General features: G+C 45.6%; 3 protein-coding genes across 4 annotated transcripts; all 3 read right to left on the reverse strand.

Annotated features, from left to right (window-relative positions):
* Window positions 1–1,165: 1,165 nt before the first annotated feature.
* Window positions 1,166–4,387, reverse strand: rabif (RAB interacting factor). Of its 2 annotated transcripts, XM_080000031.1 has the most exons (3): window positions 3,904–4,387; window positions 3,611–3,762; window positions 1,166–2,703 (listed from the first exon to the last, which is right to left on the reverse strand). In XM_080000031.1, the coding sequence occupies exons 2-3, from the start codon at window positions 3,740–3,742 to the stop codon at window positions 2,455–2,457; spliced, it is 381 nt and encodes a 126-aa protein (XP_079856157.1). In that variant the 5' UTR covers window positions 3,743–3,762; window positions 3,904–4,387; the 3' UTR covers window positions 1,166–2,454. The 2 variants fall into 2 exon arrangements, with proteins under 2 accessions (XP_079856157.1, XP_079856156.1); XM_080000030.1 differs by having other exon boundaries at window positions 3,611–4,387.
* Window positions 4,388–4,786: 399 nt separating this feature from the next.
* On the reverse strand, window positions 4,787–10,735 carry adipor1a (adiponectin receptor 1a). The gene is made up of 8 exons (XM_080000257.1): window positions 10,643–10,735; window positions 9,612–9,828; window positions 9,413–9,526; window positions 8,750–8,921; window positions 8,350–8,536; window positions 7,931–8,118; window positions 7,173–7,366; window positions 4,787–6,547 (listed from the first exon to the last, which is right to left on the reverse strand). The coding sequence occupies exons 2-8, from the start codon at window positions 9,753–9,755 to the stop codon at window positions 6,419–6,421; spliced, it is 1,128 nt and encodes a 375-aa protein (XP_079856383.1). The 5' UTR covers window positions 9,756–9,828; window positions 10,643–10,735; the 3' UTR covers window positions 4,787–6,418.
* Window positions 10,736–12,584: 1,849 nt separating this feature from the next.
* inavab (innate immunity activator b) lies at window positions 12,585–26,505 on the reverse strand. The gene is made up of 10 exons (XM_080001409.1): window positions 26,272–26,505; window positions 21,119–21,245; window positions 19,116–19,249; window positions 18,074–18,196; window positions 17,718–17,949; window positions 17,519–17,572; window positions 16,404–16,743; window positions 15,972–16,127; window positions 15,153–15,849; window positions 12,585–14,912 (listed from the first exon to the last, which is right to left on the reverse strand). Exons 2-10 carry the CDS (start codon window positions 21,171–21,173, stop codon window positions 14,826–14,828), a joined length of 1,878 nt encoding a protein of 625 aa, XP_079857535.1. The 5' UTR covers window positions 21,174–21,245; window positions 26,272–26,505; the 3' UTR covers window positions 12,585–14,825.
* Between the last annotated feature and the right edge of the window lie 623 nt (window positions 26,506–27,128).

Here is a 27,128-nt window from a genome sequence, read left to right on the forward strand (position 1 = left end):
GACTCGCTCTTTAAATGGACCGAACGAGCGGCGTGATTGGGCGCCGGACGGAACGAAACCGTCCGTGGAGCTCGTCGGCCTCGGCCTTTTAAATGCGATCGTGCCGCTGCCGCCGCCGCCGCCGCCCCCCGAAAATGGAAGCGAGGTGAGCGTCGAACCCCGGGGGCGCCTGCGCTCCGGCTGCCGGAGGCCGCGCGGCATCCGCGTTGGCCGGTGGCGGGTGGAGCCGGGAGCCGCTCCGCCTTTTGTGTGGATGAAAGGGAGCCGTTTATAACGAAGCGCTTTTTTTTTTATAACGGCCACTGGACTCCCGCCCCCCCCCCGCATTATTCACAGAGTTGTAAAAAAAAAAAAAAATAAATAATAATAATAATAATAATAATAATAACAATGAAGACAGTATAGTGCGTTACAGTTTGACACTGAAACGTACGAGCGGCTCCCATTTTCTCTCGAGATCCAACCCCGGCGGAGTGGATCCAGGCGGCTTAGCAGCATGAACACAGGCCTCCCTCTGCTGTGTATTGGGCCATTTTAAGTATTGACCCCCGCCCTCCCCTTCCACGGTAGTGACATAAGGAGCTGCGTCGTTGACCCCCCCGCACTCCCGCAAAGCACAGCCGGGTGAGCGCGGCCTCCCCGCAACCGACCCGCACGCACACGGACCCCGTTCTGCGGGGTGTCGGGACGCCGCGAACGAGGAGGACACCCCAGGCGAAACGGCGCGTGTTTCCGCGGCCACCGTTGATGAACGTCACCTTTTCATGTTTTTGAAATTGACCCCCGAACAATGACGTCAGGTCGTCCGTCGTAGAATTCCAAACGCCAGCGCCCCTTCTCCCTAACACACGCTAAGGAGCTCTCCGACATATGATGGTTTCAAGAGCAGCGATAAAACAATATGCTTATACCGGGCTCAAATAAAGTTGCAACTATGATGTCATGTAATGGTACATTTTTAAGAAATATGAGTTCCTCCAGTGCGAACAATATGACACATTGCACACACACACGAGATTTAGGAATAAGTTGGAGAAGCCACCATGAAAGTACTGTCCTGGTTTCTTTCAACACACACTCAAGTACAAGTTGTTTTCCAAATAGAAACCAGAGTAAAAGTGTCTCATAAAAGGTTCATTTGAGTCAAATCTCTTTCAATATTTTAATCAAAAGAATTGCACCACAGGGCAAAGTGGCCAATTTTAAGCCCACATATCAAGCGAGTGGTTTCAAGGCGTTTAGTGCATTTAATCAAACAGGGTAAGTCCATGTGGCAGTCACACTAGAAACACAGCATCTTCTACGTCAGAGAGAGGTGCAGTTGTTTTATACTCAAGTCAGAATCTGATCAACGCAGGACAAATGCTACAGAACTAAAATCATAACAATACGCAGCAGACTAAAAAAAAACAACACAGAACAAAAGACAGTATATTTGCTTTTCAAAAATGCTTTGCTTGCTATAATTTCCTAAATCTACTCAGAAAAGTTACATTTCTTCATGAGATTACTGATGTAGCTACACTTAATATTATACTAGGTATTCAAATCAAATCAAATCCTAATGGTGAGAAGAATGGATGGGCCGAGGATTGACCTTGGGATATACACAGTATGAACGAGTGCCTGCTTCATTTAAGATGCCGTTGTAAAATAGTAAAACTTTGACAAAGGATGGACCCTTGAAACCACAAAAATACTCACCATTTAAACCATACCATAATGTTGTTTCCAATTGCAACTAAGAATGCTTTATAAATCCATTTTGCAATTGTTACCTTTAAAAAAGGTATACAATTATTATTACAAAAATATTGAATATGAAGACATATTTGAAGTATAACAAAGGAGGGTCCAAGCAAATTAGGTTACTGACAGTTTTACAAAGTAGGGTACAGGGTTAGTAAGTAGGATGAACTTGGCACATGCAATTCATTTATTAAGACCTTTATGTCAAAACAGTGTGTTGTTAGTCGTCCTTGTAGCAGCACATCACACTGATGAAAATGTATAACGCAGTTTAACTCATGTTGGTTTCGGGGAAGACATTTCTGTGGTGACATTTGTTGACCGGTTGTAAATAGAGTGGTCCACCTGCACATCTATACATGTCATTCCTTGGTTGATAAATAAAAACAGCGGAATATAAAAACAACAGTACAATAGCAAATATCTTTGAGTTTGAATGAATTCACCATGAGCATATGTGTGACCCAGGAGATTGTTGCAGGTTCAAATAAACACCAGATTTAAAATAATTTTATTAGAATACAAATATAGCACTCTTGTCGTCAATATATGAGGACAAAAGGTATTTCCAGCATGATTAAATCTTAGTTGTACAGATTTGATTAAACCCTGACCAGTCTATGTTTGCAGAGGTGGGCGGTGTCCTGGATGATGTTAGATGTTATCAAAGCCATGAGAAGACGCGCGGCCTATCTATCAATCAAACTATGCATGATTAACTCTTTCTACAGCAACATAGAAACTTTTTTTGTCATCCAGACAGTGCCAACCAATGGGTCCGATCTCACAATCTGCACAGATGAGGTACTTGATGCGCCCCACGTCGTTGGTGAAGCCCACATTCTCAAAGGTGTACATATCGTCGACTAACCAGTGGGCTGTCAGAGTGTCCCCGTCCACCGTGCCCTCTGAGGAGCTCAGGGCAGTCTTTTTTTTCATTGATGGCAGGAACAGCTGATGATAAAAAAAAATAATAATAAAAAAAAAGAGCTTAGAATATGTTGATTCTCGGTCAACACGCTCCGGCGGTTTGAGCTGAATGCAGGTGTTTTGGGGTGATTGTATATCACAGGCGGTCCACACCTTTCAACTCTGTGAGTGTGTACCACGCAGCCCACAGGAAAGAGGCCTGATTCATCGGAAATGGCTGTTTGCACCCGGGTAGGCCCATTTTGAATTGTGATTTAAACTGTGATTTGATCACGTCTTTTTAATCTGCTTTTAGTTGTTCCCCCCCACGCTTTTTTAAAACTTTTTTTGTCTCGTGAAACACTTTGAACTGCCCTTGAGTATAAAACCTGCTACACAAATAATCTTGCCATGACTTGCCAAAAAGTAGAGTATCCGACATTCAATTGTATAGTCAAAAGTGTTAGTGGCCATTATTTCTAATTTGAATGTGCATTATTATGGTCTTATGGGAGGGGCCCGGCTTCGATAAAGTGCAGAATGAATCTATTTATCTGGATGGACAAGGGCTTTGTTTGCATAAGACATGTCAAGTCCAGTCACTGGGGTTGATGCCTCAAACTACCCACAGTGCTACCAGTCGTTACTTGTCAAAAGGCATGTTATGGGATAGATAGATAGATAGATAGACAAACAAGACAACTGAACAATAAACCTCTGTTCACAAACCATTCACAATGTCAAAAGTGGGAAATTGGGCTCGTCACACACACACACACACACACACACACACACACACACACACACACACACACACACACACATATATATATAACACATACATACATACATACATACATACATACATACATACATATATATATATATATATATATATATATATATATATATATAAACGCCGGAAGCCTTCATTTAGGCCCATCCATTGTACCTCTTTCTCCGAATAGACCGCCATCCCGGGGCACAGCACCTTGGAGCCGCAGCGCTGACACAGCACGGACTTGGTGTTCTTTCCGTCCTCGGACACCAGATCCGGCCGCTCTGCGCCGTGTCCGTCGTCCATCTCGAAGCAGGGATGGAAGCCTGACAAAAGGACGAAGGCAGCACACGCGGGTTCTGGTTGATTTTTTATTTTTTTTTGTCAATCGCTTTTCGACCGGCCCGTGCTGCGCGCCGACGACGACGTGTCTTGACGTCGAAGCGGCAGAGCCCCCGAGCTCTTACCGGCCCCTCGGTACGAAGACGGAAGCCGACGCGCCGGAGGTTCGGGGCGATCGGCGACTCCTGCGCGTCGGACCCAAGAGCAGACGGATCCGTCGATGCGGAACTTATGTCCCGTTACGTCCCAGGCGCACAACGGGGCGACGGAGGGAGACGAAGTCCCGAAACACCGGTTGACACGAGACCAGACGCGGATCGTTACGAACGGCGGTCCGAGGGCCAAACCGTTCCCCTCGCCATTTTGGCCCCAAACTTTAATACTATACGGAAATGTTTTAACTAAGGAGTGGGCCGGTAAATAGAGAATAAACACCTGGCAATGCCCACAAAACCGGCCTGATTAAGGTAAACGCAAATCACACGTAAATTTATTTTTTGCTAAATAGGGTTTGGAGTTTTAGGTCGCTCGCTAAATGTAGCAGGTATTAAATGAAACCGTGCGGAAACATGGGACATTGAAAGGTTCCTACCTCCAATCTACCCTTTGCGCCATAGCCTGTACACTGTAGTGCTTAAATGTTTATTATAGGCACATCATTTCAGAATAGACGGATATTGCCTAATTTTAGTGTATTTATCTTCTTTTTTTAAATTTTTAGGGGGCACAAAGAATAAGTATTATGTCACAAAGTGAATTGAACATATTTGCTGTACACTTGATTTGGATATTTATACTATGTGTTCGACTACTAACGCTTCATAATAACCTTCAACTTGGTGCGGGCACACCTGCTCCTTGACTGTAACTAAAATGTACATGTCTTTGATTCAAGTTTAAATTTTGATTTCCACAATAAAAAGCTCCATAGGAGGTTTTTCCAAAATGTAAAAGGATAATGAGGCCGCTGCAAAAAAGTATATTTACATAAGACACATAAAGCAGAAGTTGTCCATCAATAAATATTTATTATGATTTACATTTCTGTGAAATGTATGATAAATCATCTGACTTTCTACACGGAACATTACACAAAGTCAAGAATACACATTGTTTTAGTCTTTGTAATAAAGCTCAAGAAGTTGACCTAAAAAAGGGAGTCTTAACAAACAGCAGTTGATACAACCTATCAATGGAGTTCTAAGTTCAATTATATTTGATTGGATAAATGGCAAAGAAACCGAGAAAAAATTTAAATATCTGGAAATCCTAGAAGCTCCTTTGAGTGTAAGATAGGCCGTTGTATTAAAAAAAAAAACATTTCCATTGGCCTAAGGCACAGGAATACTAAAAGATTATATAATACATACCACATGGTGAATCCCATAGTGTTATTAAGTTTCAATTTCAATAAATTAAAGGTGCATTAGATATGAACACCTCACAATGCATCTGAATAATCGACTTAAAATGGTTCTCAAGCAGAAAACGTAAGTTAACCTATACAGATTTGTCCATTGTGCGTAGCCTGTTCTATTCTGGCAATCCACCATTGATCATATTGTTTGACTTAATTTAACTGACCTGTATCTTGCACTCTTTCAATAAATATTTAGCAGTTCATTTTGCAATGGAGACCAAAGTTAATATAAATTTCTAAATGGAAACGCTTATCCTGTCGTGAAGAAAAGGAAATTCTAAACATTTCAGTATAAAAATCCAATAATTCAAAATTCACATTGTGAAAGTATCTCATAGAACTATTCATTTTGGCTAATCAGCCACAGACAAATTAGTGTCTAACATTTCACATGATGTTAATCAGACAGTATCTTTAAGATTGTATCCGATGGGTTTGAACAACATTTCCTTTCGGAATTCATTTAATTCATGGCATTGTCATCAAAACTAAGAACGGGCCTTTAAACCGATTACCATCGGATATTGGGAGTAGGCTAGACTCATTAGTCGAGCTCCTATTGCTGTGGTAAAGGGAACAAATTAATGAATGGGGAAGGGTCATGTGGGTTTTAATGGAGAAGCTCACATTTGATGTCTGCACAATTACAAAATCTTTGCACCCGACTACATGTAACGCATTATACCTGCTCAAAACAAGTGTGTGTAGGCTCTGAAGCTTGAATTGTTCTGGCCTGAATTGTTCTTGCAATTGAATTCTACCCACTATCGCTCAATGGATTGTACAGTGGAGTGTTCTCTATAGAACAGAAAAAATGGAAAGAAAAAACAAAAAGGAATGGTTTACAGTATGTGCACTTCCCATGCTCATGTTCCAAGAGAATATTTTGCATCTATGTGCATTGACCACCTACTTTTGTTTAAGGTTTGAGAAGGTGTACTATGTAAATAAGTGTAGTACACAAGAAGTGCCAATGAATTTGGTCAAAATCCCCAATTTGTCCCCCCCTAAAACTAAATAACAGCATTAAAGCTCTCAAAGCTTTCTATCTACTTTAATAGAGTCTAAGCATAAAAATAACCACCAGAAAACCCAGGTAGGATGAGAGCAAGTCAGGAGCACAGGGGGTGCAACAAATGTACATTTGAATTCCAGCAGCATTTCTTTTAAAATTGTGTGTTGGAGCAATAAGAATAAAGATGGAGTCACAGTCAGGCCTCTTAGAGCAGGGTGTCATCTGTGCATCCTCCCTCTAGACCGTAGCGGAACTCTTGCAGGTTAGAAACCCCATAGAAATGGATGAAGGCGGCCGCCACCACCAGCACGTGAAAAATCTGATGAGAATGGAACTATGGAAGAAACACATTTGTGTGAGGTTCACTACTCCCTGCCAGTGTTGGGTTTAACAGCAACTAAAAGTAATAATGATACTGGATGAACCAAGACCCTGTCTGCAATTTGACAGTTGTCTGTCAACAGGTATGAGAAACATTCTTCATCGATTTCAAGACACACCCCTAAGATTTGAAGAGTCATTCTATCTCATGGTAACAGCGTATACACATACAGTATATATTATATCTATATTCCACACACATGCAGTATGGATTTCCGCTGTGTCCCATTTCTTTAAATCCAAATTACGTCCCCACAAAAAATGCATCCCCCATTTAGTAACAAATACCCCTTAATCTTAATTTGGGTGGTTGTCATCCTGCCATGTTTACAATCCTGCTTCCCTTCTTCATGTTTTTGTTTATTTCATTTTTTCTGCATCTTGTGCACACAGGTTTTTTGTTTCTTGAGCCGTTTGTGACCACTTGAAAGAGTTTCATGTCAACGTAATTCCTTGAGTATATTTTGGGATAAGAAACAGTCCAAAGTGGGAATCAAATAACTTTAACGCCTTAAGCGGAATTATGAGTTCACAGGAATTCGTAGTTCGATATTTATTCACAATGAGATCAAACTTACCCAAATGTCACACTTGCCAGGGAAATAGCGTTCAGGGATTCTTGCAGCATACAGTCCAGCACCAGTGATATACATGGCACCCATCAAGTAGAACCAGCCCATCTGACCCACGGTGGTGGCCTTGACAAAGCCCTCCTCAATGGTGAAGTGCATAGTGGGTACAATGCCGCTAAGTCCCAGGCCCATGAACACACCTAAAAGAAAGAGACACTCATTCTGCATCATTTTGAACCAGTGTACATGTATTTTCTTGAAACTAGTGCAGCGCCCGTTCAAAACAAGCCTGCTCGTGAGAGACGCGGAGACTTGCGGTGAAATACACTCTCAAAATACAAGTCATGCTTTTGTATAAACAAGCTGTTCACTTGTTCCTTCAAAGTTTATTAATATTACACGTGTCCGCACCAAACATGCCTGTTTGGAACGGGGCGATTGCTTTCACGGGAAGCCCTGACCCCCGCTGGCTCGCTGTTCTCTGTTTATTCAAAGTTGATTAATATTATAAGTGACGGATGTCCAAATTGCACCAAATTCAACACCGCCCGTCCTGAGGTCCCCAGCGATACACCCGCCAAGTGTGAAGTAAATGAGATGACCGATTGTCGAGATAATCAAAAGGACATACAGACAGAGTCCTTCCTTTAAAGTTAGAAAAAATAGAATACAATACAATACCGCTTGCCATACAAATATATAGATTACCATCATCATCATTTTCACAATCATAATCGTAATCAAGGTCATTTTCAAAGGAGCACCTGCTCTGGTGGGCCTGTGACGGGGTGTAGAGAAACGGTCCCACTGGGCCACTATGATGGCGGCGATGCCCAGCACACAAACGATGGTGAGGTATATAAGTCGAGGTTGTGGGGAGCAGTAGAAGGAGTAGTAGAGCCAGGGCACGAAGGAGCCCATTATCAGCAGCGCGATGCCTGAGTAGTCAAGCCTGAAGGAGCCGGAAAAACAAAACGATTTATGGATTGGAGCCAGCTCTTCTGCGGAAAAGCTCGTCAAATGTCTCTACCGGAATCGCCCTGAAAACGTTCACAGGTACATTGACACTACTGAGACCATGCAGTCGCGTGCCTTTAAAAAAAAAACAACAACCCTGTCCTGCGATATCGAAGCGTTAACACCGAACATTTTTTCATAACATTGTGAAGAAGTACAAACTTACTTGGAGAAGGTGCGAGACACTTTCTCGGAGTGGCAGTATACAGTGTGAAAGAGCCAAGAGAAGCTGAGACACAACACAGCGCCCAGGAAAAACATCCCAAACACCACTTTCTCCTGCAGTGGAGCCATGAAGTACATGTTTGGTCGCAGCATGGTGAGGGTGCCCAGACACAAGAACAAGATAAGCCCTGAGAAAGACAAGCACGTTACAATGGTTCTGTTCCCAGGGCCACTCCTGCAGAAAATATGCTATTTTCTTTCAAACCTGTGAAAACAAAAAGAGGCTTTAATGGTGCCAAGTTGCCACCTTTATCTTTAAAATACCACTGACAAGGTGAGGATTTTACAATGTGCTGTGAAACAGGTTGCCTGGTGAAGCATTAGATCGTTTTCAAACTTACCTAAAAGGTGAGTCCAGATGTTTCCTGTCTCTGTATGAATTCTAAAGATGCTTCCAAAGCAGGCCCGGAATGAGGGCATCGGGGGGCGATGTCCATGTAAGAGGTAATCATTGTCCTTAAGCCACTCTGGCAACACATGGAAAGGGATGACTCTCCAGCGGCCCTCCCAAACCTGAAAAACAAGAGTTTTGGTTTTTTTCCTTCCATTGTGCCGCACACTCTTAAAGGGGACTGAAGATGCAAAACTCACTTTTTCAGTGATTGTGCAAATACATTTTGGTCTCTGATCGGCCTACTAACACACAAACTGTGAAATAAGACAACCCAAGTCAGATTTTTGTGAGCGTTCTTATTCAGAAGACACGCCCTGAAACGAGCCGTTCCGATTTGCGCCTCAGTACTACGTAGCATTGAGACACATTAGAATTAGAGCCGCCATCTGAGTTACTCAACAAACAAATCTTCTAAAAGAAAGAGGAATGAATCTTAATCGCAACACTAATAGACATTTTATTAACACTAGCTAGATTTATTTCACTTATTAATTACTACTACTACTACTACTACAGTGAAAAAATATATATATTTTCAAACAGCTAAATAAATTCTGAAGGCTAATTATGGCTAATAATTATGCATTGGGTCTTAGTGGTCAGTCATTACTTTATGGACAAACTCCTCCATCTTTTCCATGGCATGGTGAGCTTGAAGGGGCAAGGTCAGGACCTCCCCCGCCTCATCATCCTCCTCCTCTTCATCTGCAAGCATCGCAGCTCCCTTTGGACATAACAAAAGTGAAAAAAAATCAAGCAACCCACAGACCGGTTATTGCTTGCAGTCATTTTTGCTGTAACTTTCCTACCTCTGTGTGGAGGCCTTTGGGGGCCGTCTGTCTTCCCCCTTCCTTGAGCAGGGGTCCCAGTTCCATCAGCTCCACGTCTGGGACCGGACAGTCCTCGGAGATCCGGCAGTCTGCATCACTCGCAGACCCGTTTCGGCCTGACATAGGGAGACTGCCCGATGACTTATTCAGTGCCTCTGTATTCTGCTTGAGGCCACTACTTCAATTTCTTTCAAAGCTGCAAAAACAAACCAACTCACAGTTATTGGTTTATGGTTAAATGATTGGAAGCAAAGATTTTCGAAGACGTTTACAATTTGTTCGCTAGAACGGACGCCTTTAAAGGGCTGTCCACGCCGACATTATTTTGCCCAATTCCAATTCTAAATGTTACTACTTTATAGACATTTGAGTAGACTGGACATTCTAATAATGAAGAAAAAAAATTGTAATAATTGAGACACTCATCCACTGTTCTCCATGTCCGTATTATTGTTTACATATTTATCCATCTATATTTATACTCCCAGCCAATAGTAGCAACAATACACTTAAGAATATATCTAAGAATTAAAAAACATATCTTGTGCATAGGACACACACACTCATATATATATATATATATATATATATATATATCATTTTTTTTGTCGTGATTGGCGTCCACTTATCAATTTAAAACACGTCAAATTCTAGACACGTTACAGATCTGACGCTGACAAAAACATAAACAAATAGACAGACGCCGGAGCTGGTTTAACTCCAGGCGCAGCAGACAGGGTGGACGTACAACAACGGATAACAAAGACAACGCAAGGAAACGAAACGAAAATCAAACACGAACACCAAACAACAGCGACACGGCGACGACGAACGAACGGACGAACGGACGAACGAACGAACACACGCACCCAACCGCGACCGCGACCGCCACCACGCACACGCACGGGGCAGTCAGCTAATGCTGTGAATTGTACACACGGATGCTAACGCTAGCTGCTAGCGGAGCGGCTAGCAAACAGCCAGCGGATCAGGTCCGTCTGCTTCGTTACCTGCACTAGCTAGCGCCGAGGCGACGAGTCGAGCTAAAAAAAAAAAAAAAAAAACAGCGGCGTCAAATCGACCCGTTGATATTTCTTCCCCCCCGCGACGGACAGTCAGGACCGCACTGGAAGCGGCGGGACGGGCGTTCGTTACCTGACACGACGGCGCGCTGATAAAAACACATGAATTATCAATACAACCACATACGACCTGCACCGGATGTGACTTTTCTTCCGCGAAGAAAGTTTCTCCAAAATAAAAGCTTTAAAAAAAACAAAACAAAACAAAACAAAAAACCCATTGGTTCCCAGAGTAACATAAACAAAAATAAACATAATAATAATAATAATAATAATAATAATAATAATAATAATAATATATAAACACGACAAAACGTTGATGGATCCCTATGAAATATTTCGCCTCTCAACGCAGCCGTGTTTTCGTGACTTGAAACGGGAGGAATCATTTGCGACGTTGAAGCCGCGACGACGGTGTTTTCTGATAAACGCGTCCAGCGCCGGTGACGACATGTTTTATGTTTTGTTTTTGTTTTGATTTTTTAAAAAGCTCGCGACCCCCCCCCCCCCCCCCACGCGGTGCTTTTACTTCAGCGACGTTACGTGAGCGCGCGCACAACGGCAAAAACGCCGCGCGCGCGCTCGCCGCCGCCGCCGCGAATCCGTGACACCCCCCCCCCCCCCCCCCCCCCGCCACGGAGCGGCCCTTTCGACTCGGGGATCCCAGGAGCAAGCCTCCCCTCCCTCCCTCCCTCCCTCCCCTCGGCGCCGGACCTCACCGGTAAAACGGACCGGGCGTCGCGACGGCGGCGGCGGCGGCGGCGGGGGTGTGTAGGGGGGGGGGGGGGGGGGGCACCGCTACAGGCGAGCGGAGCTGCCGTTGCCCGCGCCGCTCGAGTTCCCCGCCGACGGGTGGGGTGGGGGGGGGGGCGCCGTGTTTTCCCGAATAGAAGCGATGGAAGACGGTGGCGTTGGAAGTTACGTTTCCCGAGCGTCCGTGGAACTCAGCGCTAGCTTCACGGCACGCCAGCGTGGACGTCATAAGCGTAATAAACACGTCATTGAGGGTCGATGCCTACTACTACTACTACTTCAACTACTAACAATATAATAATAATAATAATAATTTGTATAATGATAATAATAATAATAATAATAATAATAATAATAATAATAATAATAATAATGATAATAATAAGTATTATAATTATAATAAATAAATGAAAACAATTTCACTTTCACGGTGAAACTTGTGCTTCGAAGATCCGGTGTCATGGCTGGAACGGTCGAATCATTTCGATCGAGATCCCTTCCATTTTCTTTTCAATTTAAAAAAGGATTTGACGACACAGCCAAAGCAAAATGATTACGGTTAATATACTCTTGTCTGTTATTATACGAGAATATTATTATACTTGTGCTATTATGAGAGATAAAAATGTATAAACATATTTGAACCGTCCTATTACCACCCACACTGTGTTATCGGTATGACTGCAACCACTTTATCTGTTTAGAGGTGGACTTTCACATAAAAAGGTCCCAATCAACAATTCAATGTTTATTGTACTTATAGATCATTTGTATCAAACTGCTTTAAAGCAAAAAATAAAATAAAATAAAAATAATTATTTAACCACTGATTGACGCAATTTTTTTTGTATGTTCGATTATTGCCCTTTAGTCAGATACTAAATGCCCCGATCGTCCAATATTTATTAGTTTTTCAGCTCTTATCTTACTTCGAACGCTTCTTTATGTTAACCCTTGGAGCGCCAGCTGAGGTATGCCGCTCACACTGAGTGTTTAACTCTCGAGGTCGATGCACAGATACCAATGTTGGACTTGAAATTATTCCATCATTGTCCCTTTGAAATACTTTTGGGTATGAAATTCAGTGGATTTAAATAAGGTTCGTTAATGTGTAACAATTGACGTTTATTGGTTTCTTTACATCCACAGGGAAAATACTTTCAAAAAAATAAACCACATTTTTTTATCATCATTTCATCCGCATATTCACTTATAAAACTACTCTACCGTTGACAAAATGATAAATAAGAAAAGAGAAACATCAGTAAAAACAGGTACAAAAAGGTCACATTGCAATCGATTACTTGTTACAAACATAAACAATCTTTTTAGAAAATTTGCACTTTCATCTTTTCATTCTCATTGATTGTAGTTACACTTTATTTAAAACTGTAATGATTCCAGTGGTGTGCATCCTAATAACTTAATAAATAGGGCTGTGAGACACAGGCCATTCTACCATGGCAGATACATTTGCAAAACAGTCAAATAATACACTATTTAGGGCTGAGTATTGGTTAAAAAAATGACGATACCAGTTCCAATACCAGTACCTTAAAGTGATCCTGATATTAACAGAGTACTTCATTCGATACCTTTTTGTTTCTACTGCACCCATCATGTGAATGGAAGTGTTTAGTCGCGTACCACTCCTCCAACACAAACGATTTTTACACGTATACATTTGAAAGCGTTCACATTATTGAAGTATTTATTAAATAACTGTACAAAATTGTACTATGAAGTATTTGGGCAGTGCCATTTTAAACAAACAGCCAGTACAGGAGGAATGATGACAGCGAGGAAAACCTCTTTCGCGGTTCATACGGACGCCCGACTGTTGTTTTGACACTGACTTGAAACATTGTCAATCTGTCCTTTAACAGACTGTTGTAGCTGCTGCTGCGGTGGAGAGCCAATCACACGCCGCATTAAAGAGCCAATCACACGCCGGATTAAATCGAAGAACGCCTGCGGTGATTGGCTGGCCTGTAGCTGCTGCGGTAGTGGGCCAATCACGCGTCGCATTCAATCGAAGAACGCTTGCTGTGATTGGCTGCGAGCAAAACCACACAAATAGCATTTTATTTTTTCTCGATCTGGGTACAAAAGGATGGAATGCAGGTATCGTTCGACTGGGGAAGTTTCGATACTACTTGGTATTGGGTTGTTTCAGTCCATACCTTGTTTTAGTCCATACTCTACCTTTCAGGTAGAGTACCAATACCCAGCCCTAACACTAAAAGAATGTTATTATTTCAATAAACCATTTTTACGAATTAAACCGCAATGTATTAACACCTCTAGGGTGAACATCGCCGTCTTTCTCGTGACCCAGGGTTCCCACTGTATACACGGGGTGTGTCGACCAAAACTAATTAGAGGACACACTACATTGAAACTTGCAGGCTACCAGCGGTTGCGGAGTTTCACACGAGCAGCCAATGTGAAGAGAAAAAAAAAAAGTACCGGTTCCAGCTCCGCTGCCTCTCGGGCGGCCGCAGCGAAGAGATGAACACATGAAGAAGAACCTCCCGAGCAACAGCTGCGCACGGGACGTTTAACTGTATTGTCAGCCATGACACTCAACCTCTATGCACAGTTAAGATTTTGCAGAGCATCGGACCCGGTGACAAGCTTTTGGAACCTTTTGGGATAATTGTCAGGAAATGATCCTTGTTGGTTATGAAGCTTATGTCAATAAAAAAAAACAAAAACAAAAAAAAAAGGAGTGTACTGCAAGGTAAATAGTGCGAAAACTCCTTCCTAAATTCCAGTTTCAACCGAGCATTGAGACGACGCTAAATCTCTGTGATTACCATATTTCCGGCGACAGTTGAGTCAGATATAAGATGGCAAGTGGCCAAAGCAATTTGTTAAACACGTCGTAATGGATCTTGAAAGGAAAGGACTCTCAGGGCACCACTGTTGTAATCTCACTATACAGATATTTGATCTTGAAGCAAAATAGAAAAATGCTATGGTTTTCAATTTAAATCACCCAACTATTCAGTGCATACCAGAAAGAAAATTTGATCTTAAGATTCAAGGACTACTATATGAGCAGTTATCTTCTAAGGCTCTCATTAAACCTGGCTCATGAAAGACCAAAGTCACTGAAACAAACACTGCATTCAACTGACTTCCTTTGAAAGCTCTTAAAATGAACTAGTTTGACCCGGAAACCAAGTTATGGAGCTCAGAGAAACCGTAATCCAAGCTCTCCTAAGAGACTTTGGACCACCAGGCTTGTTAAGGCGTCTTTCGACTTCACAGACAATTACAACGATTACGTGGTCGTCTTCTGCCGTTTAAACGGCGCTCTGTGGGAAATCAAACCCCTTTCAGTTTGGTTTCGTTACACTTGACTGACAATCTTGTCCTCTACGGCCCAACGCCCCGGAGCGTCATCCCCGTTCCTCTGCAGAATCCTTCTTTGGAGAATCTACAGGTTACAAACAGAAACAAGGCGTGATCCAAGCTCAACCTTCGGACAAAGAAAAATACTTGAGCACATGCTGAGAAAAACTTAAAAGTGTGTCATGGAGGATATTGATGTTAATTCAGTACCACTACAAATTCTATAAAGAGATTAATTGCTATTTTGAGCCACAGACTAAGGCTCAGGATTCAATAGGACAGTAGTAGAAATTATTTGGCTTTTGTTTTTTTTCCCCCCGCTCACCTGTTCTTGGTATTTCCTGTTCTGGGCGAGCGCGGCCGCCCGCTCCGGCGCGTTCTTCACCCTGACGGCGCCCTGCCGGTCGAGCGAACGCGGCCGGGGGCCTCTGAACTGACTGCGCTGGTGCCACGACTTGAGCTCCTCGTTCACCACCTGCCGCGGGAAGCCGTGGTAGCGGTGGTGCGGGTGCTCCCACATCGACGGGGAGCGGGGGAGTCGGGCGTCGGCGGGCAAGAAGCGCGCCGCCACCACTGGGTGCACGGGAGCGTCCGCGTACCAGTAGTCGTGCCTGACGGAGGGATGCGCGGCGTGGGCGTCGTAGTAGCCCCTCGCCGCGTCAACCTCGAACCCGTACCCCACGTCCTCCGGGTAGCGGCCTCTGTGGAAGCCGGGGCTGGACTGGTGTCTGGCGTTCTGGTAAAAAACAGGGCTGGCGTAGGCCGGCGGCCCGTGGCTGCCGGTCGGGCTGGAGTGTGGGTACTTGGATGGCGACGGGCTGTTTTGGGGGAAATCACAAGGCGGCTCTTGACACGCGGAGCTCGTGTAGGACGTCGAAGAGTGTTCAGAATTACTGTCCTCGGAGTTGGCCGGATTCTGCGACTCTGGCAGAGCCGCCGTGTAGTCCGTCAATCGTCTCCGCGGGTTTCTGGCGCGGCCGCGGATCTTTTCCGCGTCGGATCTCGATTCGGGGTTGGATATCCTGAAGAAAACAAGGTGTCGCGCGTCAATCCGTTGCTCTGTTCTGCCGCGCGAGTCAATGTGCGTGAGCGTTTCCCTTCCCCCTTTGACAAGGCATCGGTGTGATTTTCTGAGTGAAGTTACCTGAGGGAGAGATTTCGGTGGAGACGCATCTCCGGCGTGGACGGGGTGCTGCTGGACAGGCTGGGGGACAGCCTCAGATGGGAGAATTGCAGCGGGAGGGGAGAGTTTCCTAAACAGGCCTCTAAGGGCGGCAACACCTGGGTGGAGGCCGGGCTGCTACACAGACAATGAGGAGAAAAAGGAATTTTGGCATCACTGACACGCTCTTAGCAGTAAAAAGGAACATCTCCGGTGGTCAACTGGGAGTGAGTTGACGTTAAATTTTCAAAGGCAGCCAACGTCCAATGCAAATCTCTGAATTTATCAAAAACGATTGTTACAGCGTATGAGACTCGTGTCATAAGAGCTTAAACAAAAACAGTTAAAAAAAAAAAAAAAAAGCCTCCCATAGCTTTACACAAATACTGGAAAAGAGAGCGCACTCTCTTTTACCTTGAATTGCTACTAGTGGAGCGGGACTTCTTGGACTTCTGATACGGCTGGTCCAGGCTGGACTCTGTCCAGGGGGAGTGCTGGATGGGGGGGACCTCGTCCTCAAAAGTAGAATTCAAACTGAGCTTGGGCGCAAGACTCGGATGAGCGTGTTGGCTCGGCGTCTTTTGGCCGGGTGTAACTTGGCTCGGCGTTGGCGGCGAAAGCTGCGAGGCCACAGACGGAAGCAAGATGGAGGATTCGTCAGGAGCCAGTGAGGACACAGACGGCGTCTGGGAAGGGTGTGACTGCTCCGGAGTAGCGAGCCCCAAGGATGGTTGAGACGACTGACTGGTCGCTTCTAGAGAGAGGAGGAAAGAAACAATTAGACAGATCAAAGTTTAGTTGATAAAAAAAGGGAAATAAATGTTATTCTGCTTTATTCACACATACAGCTCCTCCGGGTAATGTCCGGATAATTTCAGGTTTAGAGAGCATGTGTGAAAACAGCTTTATTGTCAATCTTATTGTATCGTCAGGTAAATTCTTGTTAGTTATAGACAGAATAGACACAATTATAGATAGAATTATATTATAGATCAGAAATGCAGCAATGCAGCTAGTATTTGTCATGGTTACCAACATATCGCAGTCTCAGTTAGTCTACTCGCCCTGCTATGCAATGGTTATGTCTTAATTAAGTGTCTAATTAAATTAATTAGACACTTAATCAGAAGGTAATTAGACACAACATCTTCCTTACCATGAAAGCTACAGTCCTAAAACTAGCCTGCCCACGTGGATTTCTCCTTGGAAATTGATGGAAAGTCATTTGTTTGTGGTAGGTAAGGTAAAAGATCAGTGAAATAATGTCTTTTATTTACGACTGACCTACCAACGCACTATAATTCGTACACTTTTCTGACATTGACCCACTTGCACACATTGGTTTGGAACACAAAATATTGGGCCCCGTTCCCAAAATGTTTTGAACCTTTGGCTCTGCTCCGACACTGCTTGCAGGCATGATTCTCGAGAGCCACTGAACGTTGACCCGGCTAATTAACACCACGGTGAATATGGTCTGGTTGAGGCCACTCATCAAACGGGGTAAGACCTCGTCACTGAAACCTCACCTTCCTCGAGCAGCGCCGAATCCGATAGAGAGCTGTTGTCAGAGACTCCCTGATCTGCAAAAGAGAACACTTATTCAAACCTCCAACGACTCAACGCCGCTTCCATCGGTTTAATGCTTATTTCTGCTCCCTTCCCTTCAAAGGGTTGTCATTCCAGTGAAGGCCACACTGCCTTCGGCCTGGCGGGGGAGCTTCCTACCCTGAATGCCGACGTTAAATGCAGGGAGTGGCGAGGAGCGGCCGTGCTGGAGCCGGAGATGGAAGGCCGACTCCTGCAGCTCCTTCAGCCGCCGCTCCTCACGCTTGCACTGCTGCAGCCGGTTCCTGCGCACGGCCTTGCTCAGGTGGTCCTCTCGGCAGAGCTTGCGCGCCGCCTCGTATATCTTCAGCTGAAGCGCCAGCTCCGTGTCCACCGAGCTCAGCTCCGAGTCCTGCCGGGGCACGAGGGAGACACGTGAGTGGCGGCACACGGGGGGGGAACGGAACGCGCGTCCGATTCATTCAGGGTGTGGTCGCGGCGAGATGCCGCCAGGGCCGAGGGGGGCAACGCGCTACCTCTGCTCCTCGCGGGATGCTTTGTTCGTCTAACTGGAACGCCGCCCCAATCCGCCTGTGGACTTTCGGGGGCTTTTCTCCCTGCAGCAGGGGGTAATCTGCCGGCAGTTGGCCCGTCAGCTCCTAAAGGATCAAACAGGAGCGACAGTCAACAAATCAACACGTGAAAATGTTTTCGGGGGGTTTGCGCGAACGGGTAACCTAACACAAAGCCCTGGAAGCTATTGGAAAGTCCAGGTCCACATAACGAAGAGGGGTTTGTCCCCGTGTGTAAAAAAAAACAAAAAAAAAAATACTGTGGAAGTATCCTTTAAAAACATGTTCGGGCATACAAGTTATTCGAGGAGTGAGTTGCACAATGCTGCCGTTGCGAGGGTTCAGTTTCACAACACATTCTTTGGGGCTCGCTGGGTTCGATATAGACGCTCCGCGTTCATCCAACACATGTACAACTCAACCACAAAACGCCAAAAAATGGCACCATTCGTTTCGTTTGAGGTCAGCGTTCAAACCAAAACGCCTCCGCTGCTCTGACTCATTCTCGCCGACAGGACACAAAATGCTCCCTCTGGCCTTCGTTCATCTCTTGTCACTGAGAAGTCGGGAGGTGTCACGGGATCCTTCCATAAGTGCACCTCAGCGTGTCCCGACAGGAATGCCCAGCCCGATTGTCAACGAGGAGGAATTGCCAGCTCTGTCTTTTTCAACACAGCCGCTACAATGGTCGGAGCTGTCTCAGGGCTGAATACGCGGCTGGAAAATGTGAAGTGCCTCTAACAACAGTCGCATCGTGCGGCATCATTTCACTTCAGGGTCTTAAATCTAAAAAGAGACGGTCGGCAATTGTGTAGTTCTTAAAAAAAATCCAAACCAAATGAAATGATCCCTCCCAGGAACAAAAAAAAAAAAAAAAAAGACAGAACAAAGAATTGTATTTCCTTTACGGAGAAGAAATCTTTCGATCAATATAATTCCATGACCGTTTTGGAGGCGTGGCCCCGCGGCCTTTTCTCTCTTATTTCCAGATAACACAGGCACTCACAGCTTCCCGGATGCAGAGCTTCTTCAGCTCCAGCACACAGAGCTCCAGCCGCTCTTGGAGCGACTGGTGCTTCAGCTTCATGGCCCGCGTGTGCGTGGTCACATCCTTGGTGGTGGTCGTAGGGCTGTCGCAGCCTGAAACACCAAACAGCGGAGGAACAAATTCAATCAGTGCAACTAACGCCAGACGACTGGAATCCGACGGAGCAGAATGGTGAATCTTTGTGGACGCCAGCATTCACAGTCTTAACCTCTTAGTACATTCCATCACCATGTAAATGAATGGTTAATGTTTACGAAATGAAAATAATTGTGTTTCAATGAGGGAAATGGTAATGCCTTTTTAGATTTGAATATCCATTTTTGGCGAAATGAACACTTTCTAAATTAATATTGAGAGATCAGATAAGTAGCTCCCAAAGATCACTTAATTCCCAAATTAATAAATACATTCTATTCAGCTACAAAATACAATTTCGCCAATAGGCCACTGACCCCAGTGACAATATTTTGTCTCAGTCCCCAATATTAAAAGATTTTTCATTGTTTGATTTGATTCAGTCCGAACTCTCATACCTGTGTCTATACTGTAGTCAGGGAGATAACAGTAAAATTAGGCTCAAACCAGTCATTAAGTGTACATTCTCTGACGCTTATGTTTTATAAAGGAAATAATGCTCAAATTTAACTATTAACAACTATTGTCGGGAACCTCTTGAGGGACCCCTCGGGAGTCCCCGGAGCCCAGGTTGAGAACCACTGCATGAGCTCATACTGACTTTCATTCAAATTCATTTGTTCTGGTGATTAGCTGAGAGATCCGGCCTACATCTTTATGTAACGGGTCCAAGCAGTCTGCCCATGGTGACTAATGGATCTAGGATCGTTCTCAGGGCTATAAAAGGCTCCAGACAAAACGCTTCGTAGGTTCAGGGATTATTCATGAAATCCTTGAGGGTGACGTCTGTTGAGGGAAGGTGTGACAGACAATCATGTCACAGAACACCTGGCCTCAAACTAGTCGCCCAGGCAGTATTGTTGTGACAACCGCCTTCTTTATGATGGATAATCTCCCATTGTCAAAAGAATAGAGTGTATTTGGGACTTTCAACTGCAAAAATGAACGCACAGGAAGTACATGCTGGTAACTGAAAAATTGTCCAACTTCACATTCGATCGATAACGCTGTGGTGATGCGAGAAGATGAGCCGGAGTCGCCGCAGACAAACCTGAAGCTGTGCGACTGACTTCAGCAAAAGTTGAGTCTGGAAAAACAAAGCGCCGCCCGGCAATCTAACGTCATAGCACTCAGCGACGCGCGAGGACGGACCACTCCCACGTTGACACGGATAATTCAACTGTGCGCCAACATGCGATCGCTCAGGTTACAATATAAATCACATGGTGTCATTTAGACCGTAAAGGGCTGCTCTTAAACCCCATCTGGCATTCCATTCTCCTTATCGTCCGAGATCCCGTCACGATGATCTGCAACAATGTGGACTCGCACAAAGCGCCTTTCAGGAAGTAGGAACAAATGGCATTTGTTGCAAACGGCAATGGACAACATGCGTCCTTACTCGAGTTCCTCCCCAGTTCTGCTCTCGGATGACAGCTCTCTTTCTACGCCAAGCAGATTGCTTTCCCAAGATTACTACCCACAGCCCAAAACACCAGTTGGCTGAGCGGGTGATTTGACCTGTGAATATAGATTATTTCTATTTGTAGTTTCATATGCATTCATTTCACCTGAAGGGGCAGGGAACACTTTGACCGCTTGTCGTTGTATGAACGAAACTTAAAATAAATTTCCATTTGCCGTGCATACTGCTCTCTAGGGTCCGGGTCAGCACCTTCCAGGGTCCAAGGTAAGTCCACAGACCAAGTAAAAAGAAAGTTTAAAACAAAAGGCTCTATGTAATGAGAGAGCGCATCCCCTAATTCAGAGGGAGAGAACAATTCACATCGATTGGTGTCGTCGGAAATAATCGAGCGCTTCCTTACCAGAGTGGAGAATAATGCCGCTGTCGGTGTCACTTATCTCTCCGTTCCCCTCCATCGCGCCGAGTTGTTTTCTTGCCTCTGTTCTTCAGGGATACGGCGAAAAGATAACGTCCAAGTTCACCATGCCCTGCAAAGTCGTTGAGTTTCAGTTATCTCCGGATTTGCGAGCACCCGCGGCGCTCCTCAAAACATTTCCAGTTTCACAACGGCCTCGAGTTTCACACAAGTAGGTTTTCGTTTGGAGCGTTCCACCTCGACCGCGAGCGCATAATAGCGCAACATGACAACGTACACGGCGGACCATGCGCTTTCCCGATACCACGCTCCGCGCTTTCCGACGCTCAATTATGTCAATTCCATTTTGTGAGGCTGCGACCCATTTCAATCACGTTTCAAACCCAACTGCAACCTATTCACACCTGCAGGCAAAAAGAGCACTCTGCTGCAATGAGATATGCATCACCACAGGCAAATTCCACCGAGGAGGGAAAAAAACAACAAAAAAAAAAAATCCCGTCCACAAGCTCAAGTCGTTCCACCAAAGCATCTTATTTATTTAACAACGTTCGATGTAGTAAAAACCAACGTACCAAAGGGGCTGAGCTCAAGGTATGTGCCGTGATTTCGAGTGTCCGGGCCGTGCCTGGGCCCAGGCGCGGACTTGAGACGCTGAGCCGCTGCCGGAGCGACCTGGCGAGGAGGCCCTGTTGTGAAAGCCCTCCCCGAGTCCCAGAATCCAGTCACAGCCCGCGAGTCCACACTCATGAGTCTCGGGAGTTTCCTGTGACTGCACGTCGGTCGGGCCTCTGACGTCACCCGATCGCCGGTGTCTCACCTCTGATCGCGACGCGTGAGACATGTTTTCGGGGCTCGGCACAAACTCGAGTTGTGAAACGGGCGGCTTAATCATTAACCAGGTTGGTTCTTGGTTCTTTCTCAGGCAGCCGAGACAAAAGGGTTTCGAGACGCTGGCACGGAGGAGACTGGAGGAGTTGACCAAGTTCATGTTTTGATTCCTTTTTCACTGTGAACGGATGAAAAGGTCATCCACTCGACAATATTTTGTCGGTAATCAAGTGTGTCTACGCACTATCAATTGTTTTGTCTTAGCTACTGGTACCAGGCTAAATGTTAAATGATGTAGTCTCAATTTATTATAAACTTTAATAAATTAAAGACATATACGGCAAAAATTCCCCACGGTAATTAATTTAGTGTTACTTTATCAAAGACGTGAAATACAGCAAATAATCCAAGAAATAACACACAGATCATGCCTAAAGAGAGAGAGGAAACTGACACCAGATTCATATTCAATGAACCCAAACACTAAAAAATGAGACGAGATGATTTTGAGCTGAGAAAAACGTTGTTATTTACCCCTCATCCGGGCTTACCAAAGTCACACAACCCATGCACCGGTTGAGGACGGCAAAATCAGTTCTTAAAACAACTCTCACATTATTTGTGACATCAGAAAGTGCTGATGAAAACAGCTCCCAGGAACAAACCACGACCTCGGACCCTCTTAACGTAAATTGAAAACGGCGTCCATCTCATGTGGAAACCTAAAGCCCATCATTTATTTATTCAAACAATGACATGCCGAATCGACAAGATGACAGAGAGTAAAGGGGAATACTCCTTCCAAGCGACACACAAAACAAAACGCACTTACTTTGCAAGAAACGCGAGGCAGAAAGTGGCAGAAAATCCCCCAAACTCCAGGCTCTCCTGGAGAATTCCTGGCGTGACTGCTGTGCAGGGCTATGGACGGGCGTGACGGACTCGCCCACGAGGGAGGACTCGCCCACGAGGGGGAGTGGCCACATGCAGAGAGCTGCACCCCGCGCTCAATCTCGAATAACTCAGCTGCTGTGTTTGAGTTTGAGACACTGAGTCAACGTTATCAGAGATAACGGGGACGTTACGTTTCACTGTTCTCTTGTCGGCGCGGCAGAACAGGACGCCAAAGCCCATAAAGAGCCTGAGTGGACCATTACCGAGTGTAATGTCTATTATTTACTGGTCACATGTGACGAGTTAACCGTGGCAAATAGCACGGTCCAATAAAATGCATCATATATTATATTGGCTGCCTCATACCCTGCAGTATTACAACAGTTCGCTCAGACAGTAATACCTTGTGCTCTGTCAAGTTATTAGACGGCTGCAAATCCAAGCGTCCAGAGCCAAATTATTATTCACTCCCCTCCGCCGTGGGAGTCATCAGAAAATGTTTCTCGGGGGAACAGTACCGCAAACACTGGGATTAACCGCGTTGGAATTAGAAATAGGCCTCACACCTCATACCACCCGGCAAATTTAAATCTTCAAAACTCCCGAGACTTCTCGTTCTCACAGGAAGGCGCGCAGCAAATGGTGGTGGCGGCGGCGGCGGCGGCGGCGGCGGCGGCGGCGGCGGCGGCGCTTACCAGAGTCAGCACCTGCTCCACAACCCGCCTGGCTCGCATTCACTCAGAATCCGAGTGTTCCTCCCGGCTTTCCAGGAATGCCCGCCGCCCCGGACGCCTCCGGAACAAAGTCCGGCACTTTCCAGACACTTCGGTATCGCTTCTCGAGTGACACGGGAGCAACGCAGCGAGAAATACCGAGCGGGGAAAACACCCTGAGGAATCCCTTCAGTGGGTCGGACTGGAAGCATGGCTGTTCAAAAGCGGACATCATTTAAAACTCTGCTTTACTTTTTAAAACACAACCCATGCCTTTAAAAGAGCGGTGGCAGCGTGTGAACAAGACTCGCAGCCCGTATCTTACGTTGACTCTCTTACACTTTGGACACATCATGTCGTGCGGCGCGTGCACGGTGATACGTGCGTGACAGCAACCCAGTAAGGAACGCGGTGCGGTGCAGGGACGCAGTACACATGTACACTACTTGTCAACTCTGAACAACCTCACTCTTTTGCCCAATGTTCACTGGTCTGATCCCAACCTGCGGTGCCGGACCCCCACAGGGGGGGGTCACCAGAGATCGCCCGGGGGAGGGGGGGTCGTGAGGCCGTGGAAGATTGGAGACGTGTGTTTCCTCATAGTCAAATTATTGTTTCAAAAAATCCACACGATTGTTAGTCTATGAAAATCCCAAATCCATGACCGCACGTTCTAATCTACCATTAAAAACACATGAAACAATACATCAGTAAATAGGGGGTTCTGTGAGGAAACGTACAACCTTTCACACATATGACATAGGTGTGCTCTGAAAAAATTATGAATGATATATGATATATATATACAGCAAATAATCCAAGAAATAACATCACACAGATCATGCCTAAAAAGAGAGGAAACTGACACCAGATTCGTATTCAATGAACCCAACACTACAAAATGAGACAAGACGATTTTTAGCTGAGAAAAACGTTGTTATTTACCCCTGATCCGGGTTTACCAAAGTCACACAACCCATGCACCATTTGAGGACAGCAACGTCAATTTTTAAGTGCCGTTTTCATTAAGTGCCGATGAAAACAGCGTACGTATGTGTATGAAAGGAAGACAAGCGGGTTTGTGAGGCTGGGCAGACGCTCGGTGTAGGCAAAGGAGCCGCAGGAGCAAATAGCCTTTGTGATGAATGCGATATTTATCATGTCTGTTCCAAAAGCAATTCCCAAAACTGCAAAACACAATTCCTCACACTTCTGCCAACGGCCGAACAGATCATGTTGGCAGATCATGTCTGATGAGTTGGCGCTGCAGCGTGGATTAATGGCGCCCGTTTATAAAGAAGGTCCAGACACGAGGCCAGTAAAAAGTATCAAGTTGGTGGCGCTCGTGTCACGGGTGGTTTATGTAAACCAGACATTCCACAGCGACAAAGAGCGGCTCCGCCAACACATTACAGCAGCTGGCACAACAGAATTCCTTAAATATCCCTGAGACCATCTCCACTATCCGTCTGCCGCAGCCACGGCGCGGCTCCCTCCAACGGCAGGCCCCGGGGCGGTCAGGACTTGCCCCTCAAAAGTGCCGAAAAAAGGTTAGGCTCTTTGTCTGTTCTGTTTCTGACAACCCTGACTTACAAGTTGCATACTATTCCAAGTATATTGACCAACTCTCCAAAATGGTGATTTAGGCTCCAAATTGTGCTTGAGTTGCAGACAGTGACTGCATAATGTCTCTTATATTTATTTAGAATAATGCATATATGCACTCGAGATACCACCATATCTAAAATGAGCGCCCTTTATTACAGGGGTTTCGGATGTGGAGAGGTAAATTCAAGCTTGTACACCGCCACTGACCTCCTCGCTGTGACCAATCCTGTCATTTCAAATCGGATGTCATCTTAAACTTGCAACCGTGGTTTGTGGTAAAGATTTAGTTTGCAGTGGTTTGACATATCGAAAGCCAAACAGCCAGTAAAAAAAACATAGATCTTCCTCCTGCATATGGTCGTCATAATAGTCCACATTCATTGTTTATTCTGTGAGGGAGGACGTTACCAGTTTGTAACTTCCTTGCTGGTCAGTGCACTAAAACCCCTTATTATAGCTGTTTACACCTTCAAATGAGTTACAGTCATGCTGCTGTGCCCAGAGGCCACCGTGCAATGATGGGCAACAAATCTTAAAATAAAACGTTGGCCTCTCTGGTGGGAAATGACATCGCATATACAAAAAAATATAAATACAGATGGACCGTTTTATTCATCTATATAAATGTGTTATTCATATTAATCAGAGTCGGCACATTTTAAGAAATAAGGCATGTCAATTGGTAATAACGCACTGTAGTGCAGACGGACGGACAGCAGAAAAAAAAACCCCACAACACTTCAAATAAAAATGTGGAAAATTGCACTGTTTTGTCAGCCGTTTGTGTGTATGTATGCAAAAAAAAAAAAAAAAACAAACAAAACACAAAAGCCCGCACAAAGCAAAGCACCGCGCTCAGGTCCTTGCACTGCCTTGCAGAGCTCCGGGCCTTTGCAGAAACTTTGATTCAACTAGCGCTCTGTGACGTCACTCCTGGCCGTGGACGTTACGCCGGACTTTAGGAAGGTTCGGGCTCCGGCGCCACGTCGAGTGCCGCTGGAAGTATCCGCAGCACCCCCCGCTCCCCATGGGGACCGGGTGATCGCAACAAGTGAACGGGACGGAGGAGAGGTACGGGCCGGCGTGTCTTACCTCGGAGACGGTAGCCACACTGCTAGCCAGTTAGCGCCGTGCTGGCCCCATGGACCCTCCCTCCGCACTCGCTGCTGCTGCGGCGGCGGCGGCGGATTCTACCGAGAAAAGTTTAAAGTTTAAAGTTTAAAGTTGAACTGTCTCCTGCGCGGGGCGGCGGGCGGCGGAAACAGACAGCCGCGGGCCGCTTTCCATTGTGTCTGTCCGGGCTGGACGTTTGAAACGAGCGCAGGCTTCAGGGTACAGCGGCGGCGGCGGCGGCGCCAGTCAGAGCAGCTGGAGTCCCGCTGACCAGAGCCTCGCTGCGGGGAGGTGGAGGTGGAGGTGGAGGTGGCGGGGCGGCGGTGTGGGGTCTGGGCGGAGGGGCGGTCCGGGTGCTTGCCGCTGCTCCCGATGGTAAACGAATCACTTTTATTGGCCTCATTTATTTGGGATACAAGTTTCGTCGTTATATTCTGTGGTTGTTGTTTTTTTAACGAATATTTTGTTTGGGTGAAAATATTCTGTGTTTACTCAATTTGGCCACGAGAGGGCAGTGATGCTTCGTATAGTTGTGAGACCATAGCTACTGTGGGTGGATGTGTGGGTTGATGGGTGGGAGGGTTGATGTGTGGGTTTATGGATGATGGATGATGGATGGGTGGGTGGGTGGGTGGGCTGATGTGTGGATGGATATTGTCCTTTGTTTAAAAGAAGTAAACAAAAATAAACAAGCAGCCAGTTCTCCAAAAACGCTCGTGTTGCTTCACGATCGGTTCCTCATCAGGGGATTTGCTGCACAGGTGGAGCTCCTGCGAGGCCACAACAGCCCTCCGATCCTGCGCAAACAACCATGTCGTCCTTCTGGCGCAACTTCC

The sequence above is a fragment of the Zeus faber genome, assembly GCF_960531495.2.
Source record: "Zeus faber genome assembly, chromosome: 5".
NCBI classification, from domain to species: Eukaryota; Metazoa; Chordata; class Actinopteri; order Zeiformes; family Zeidae; genus Zeus; species Zeus faber.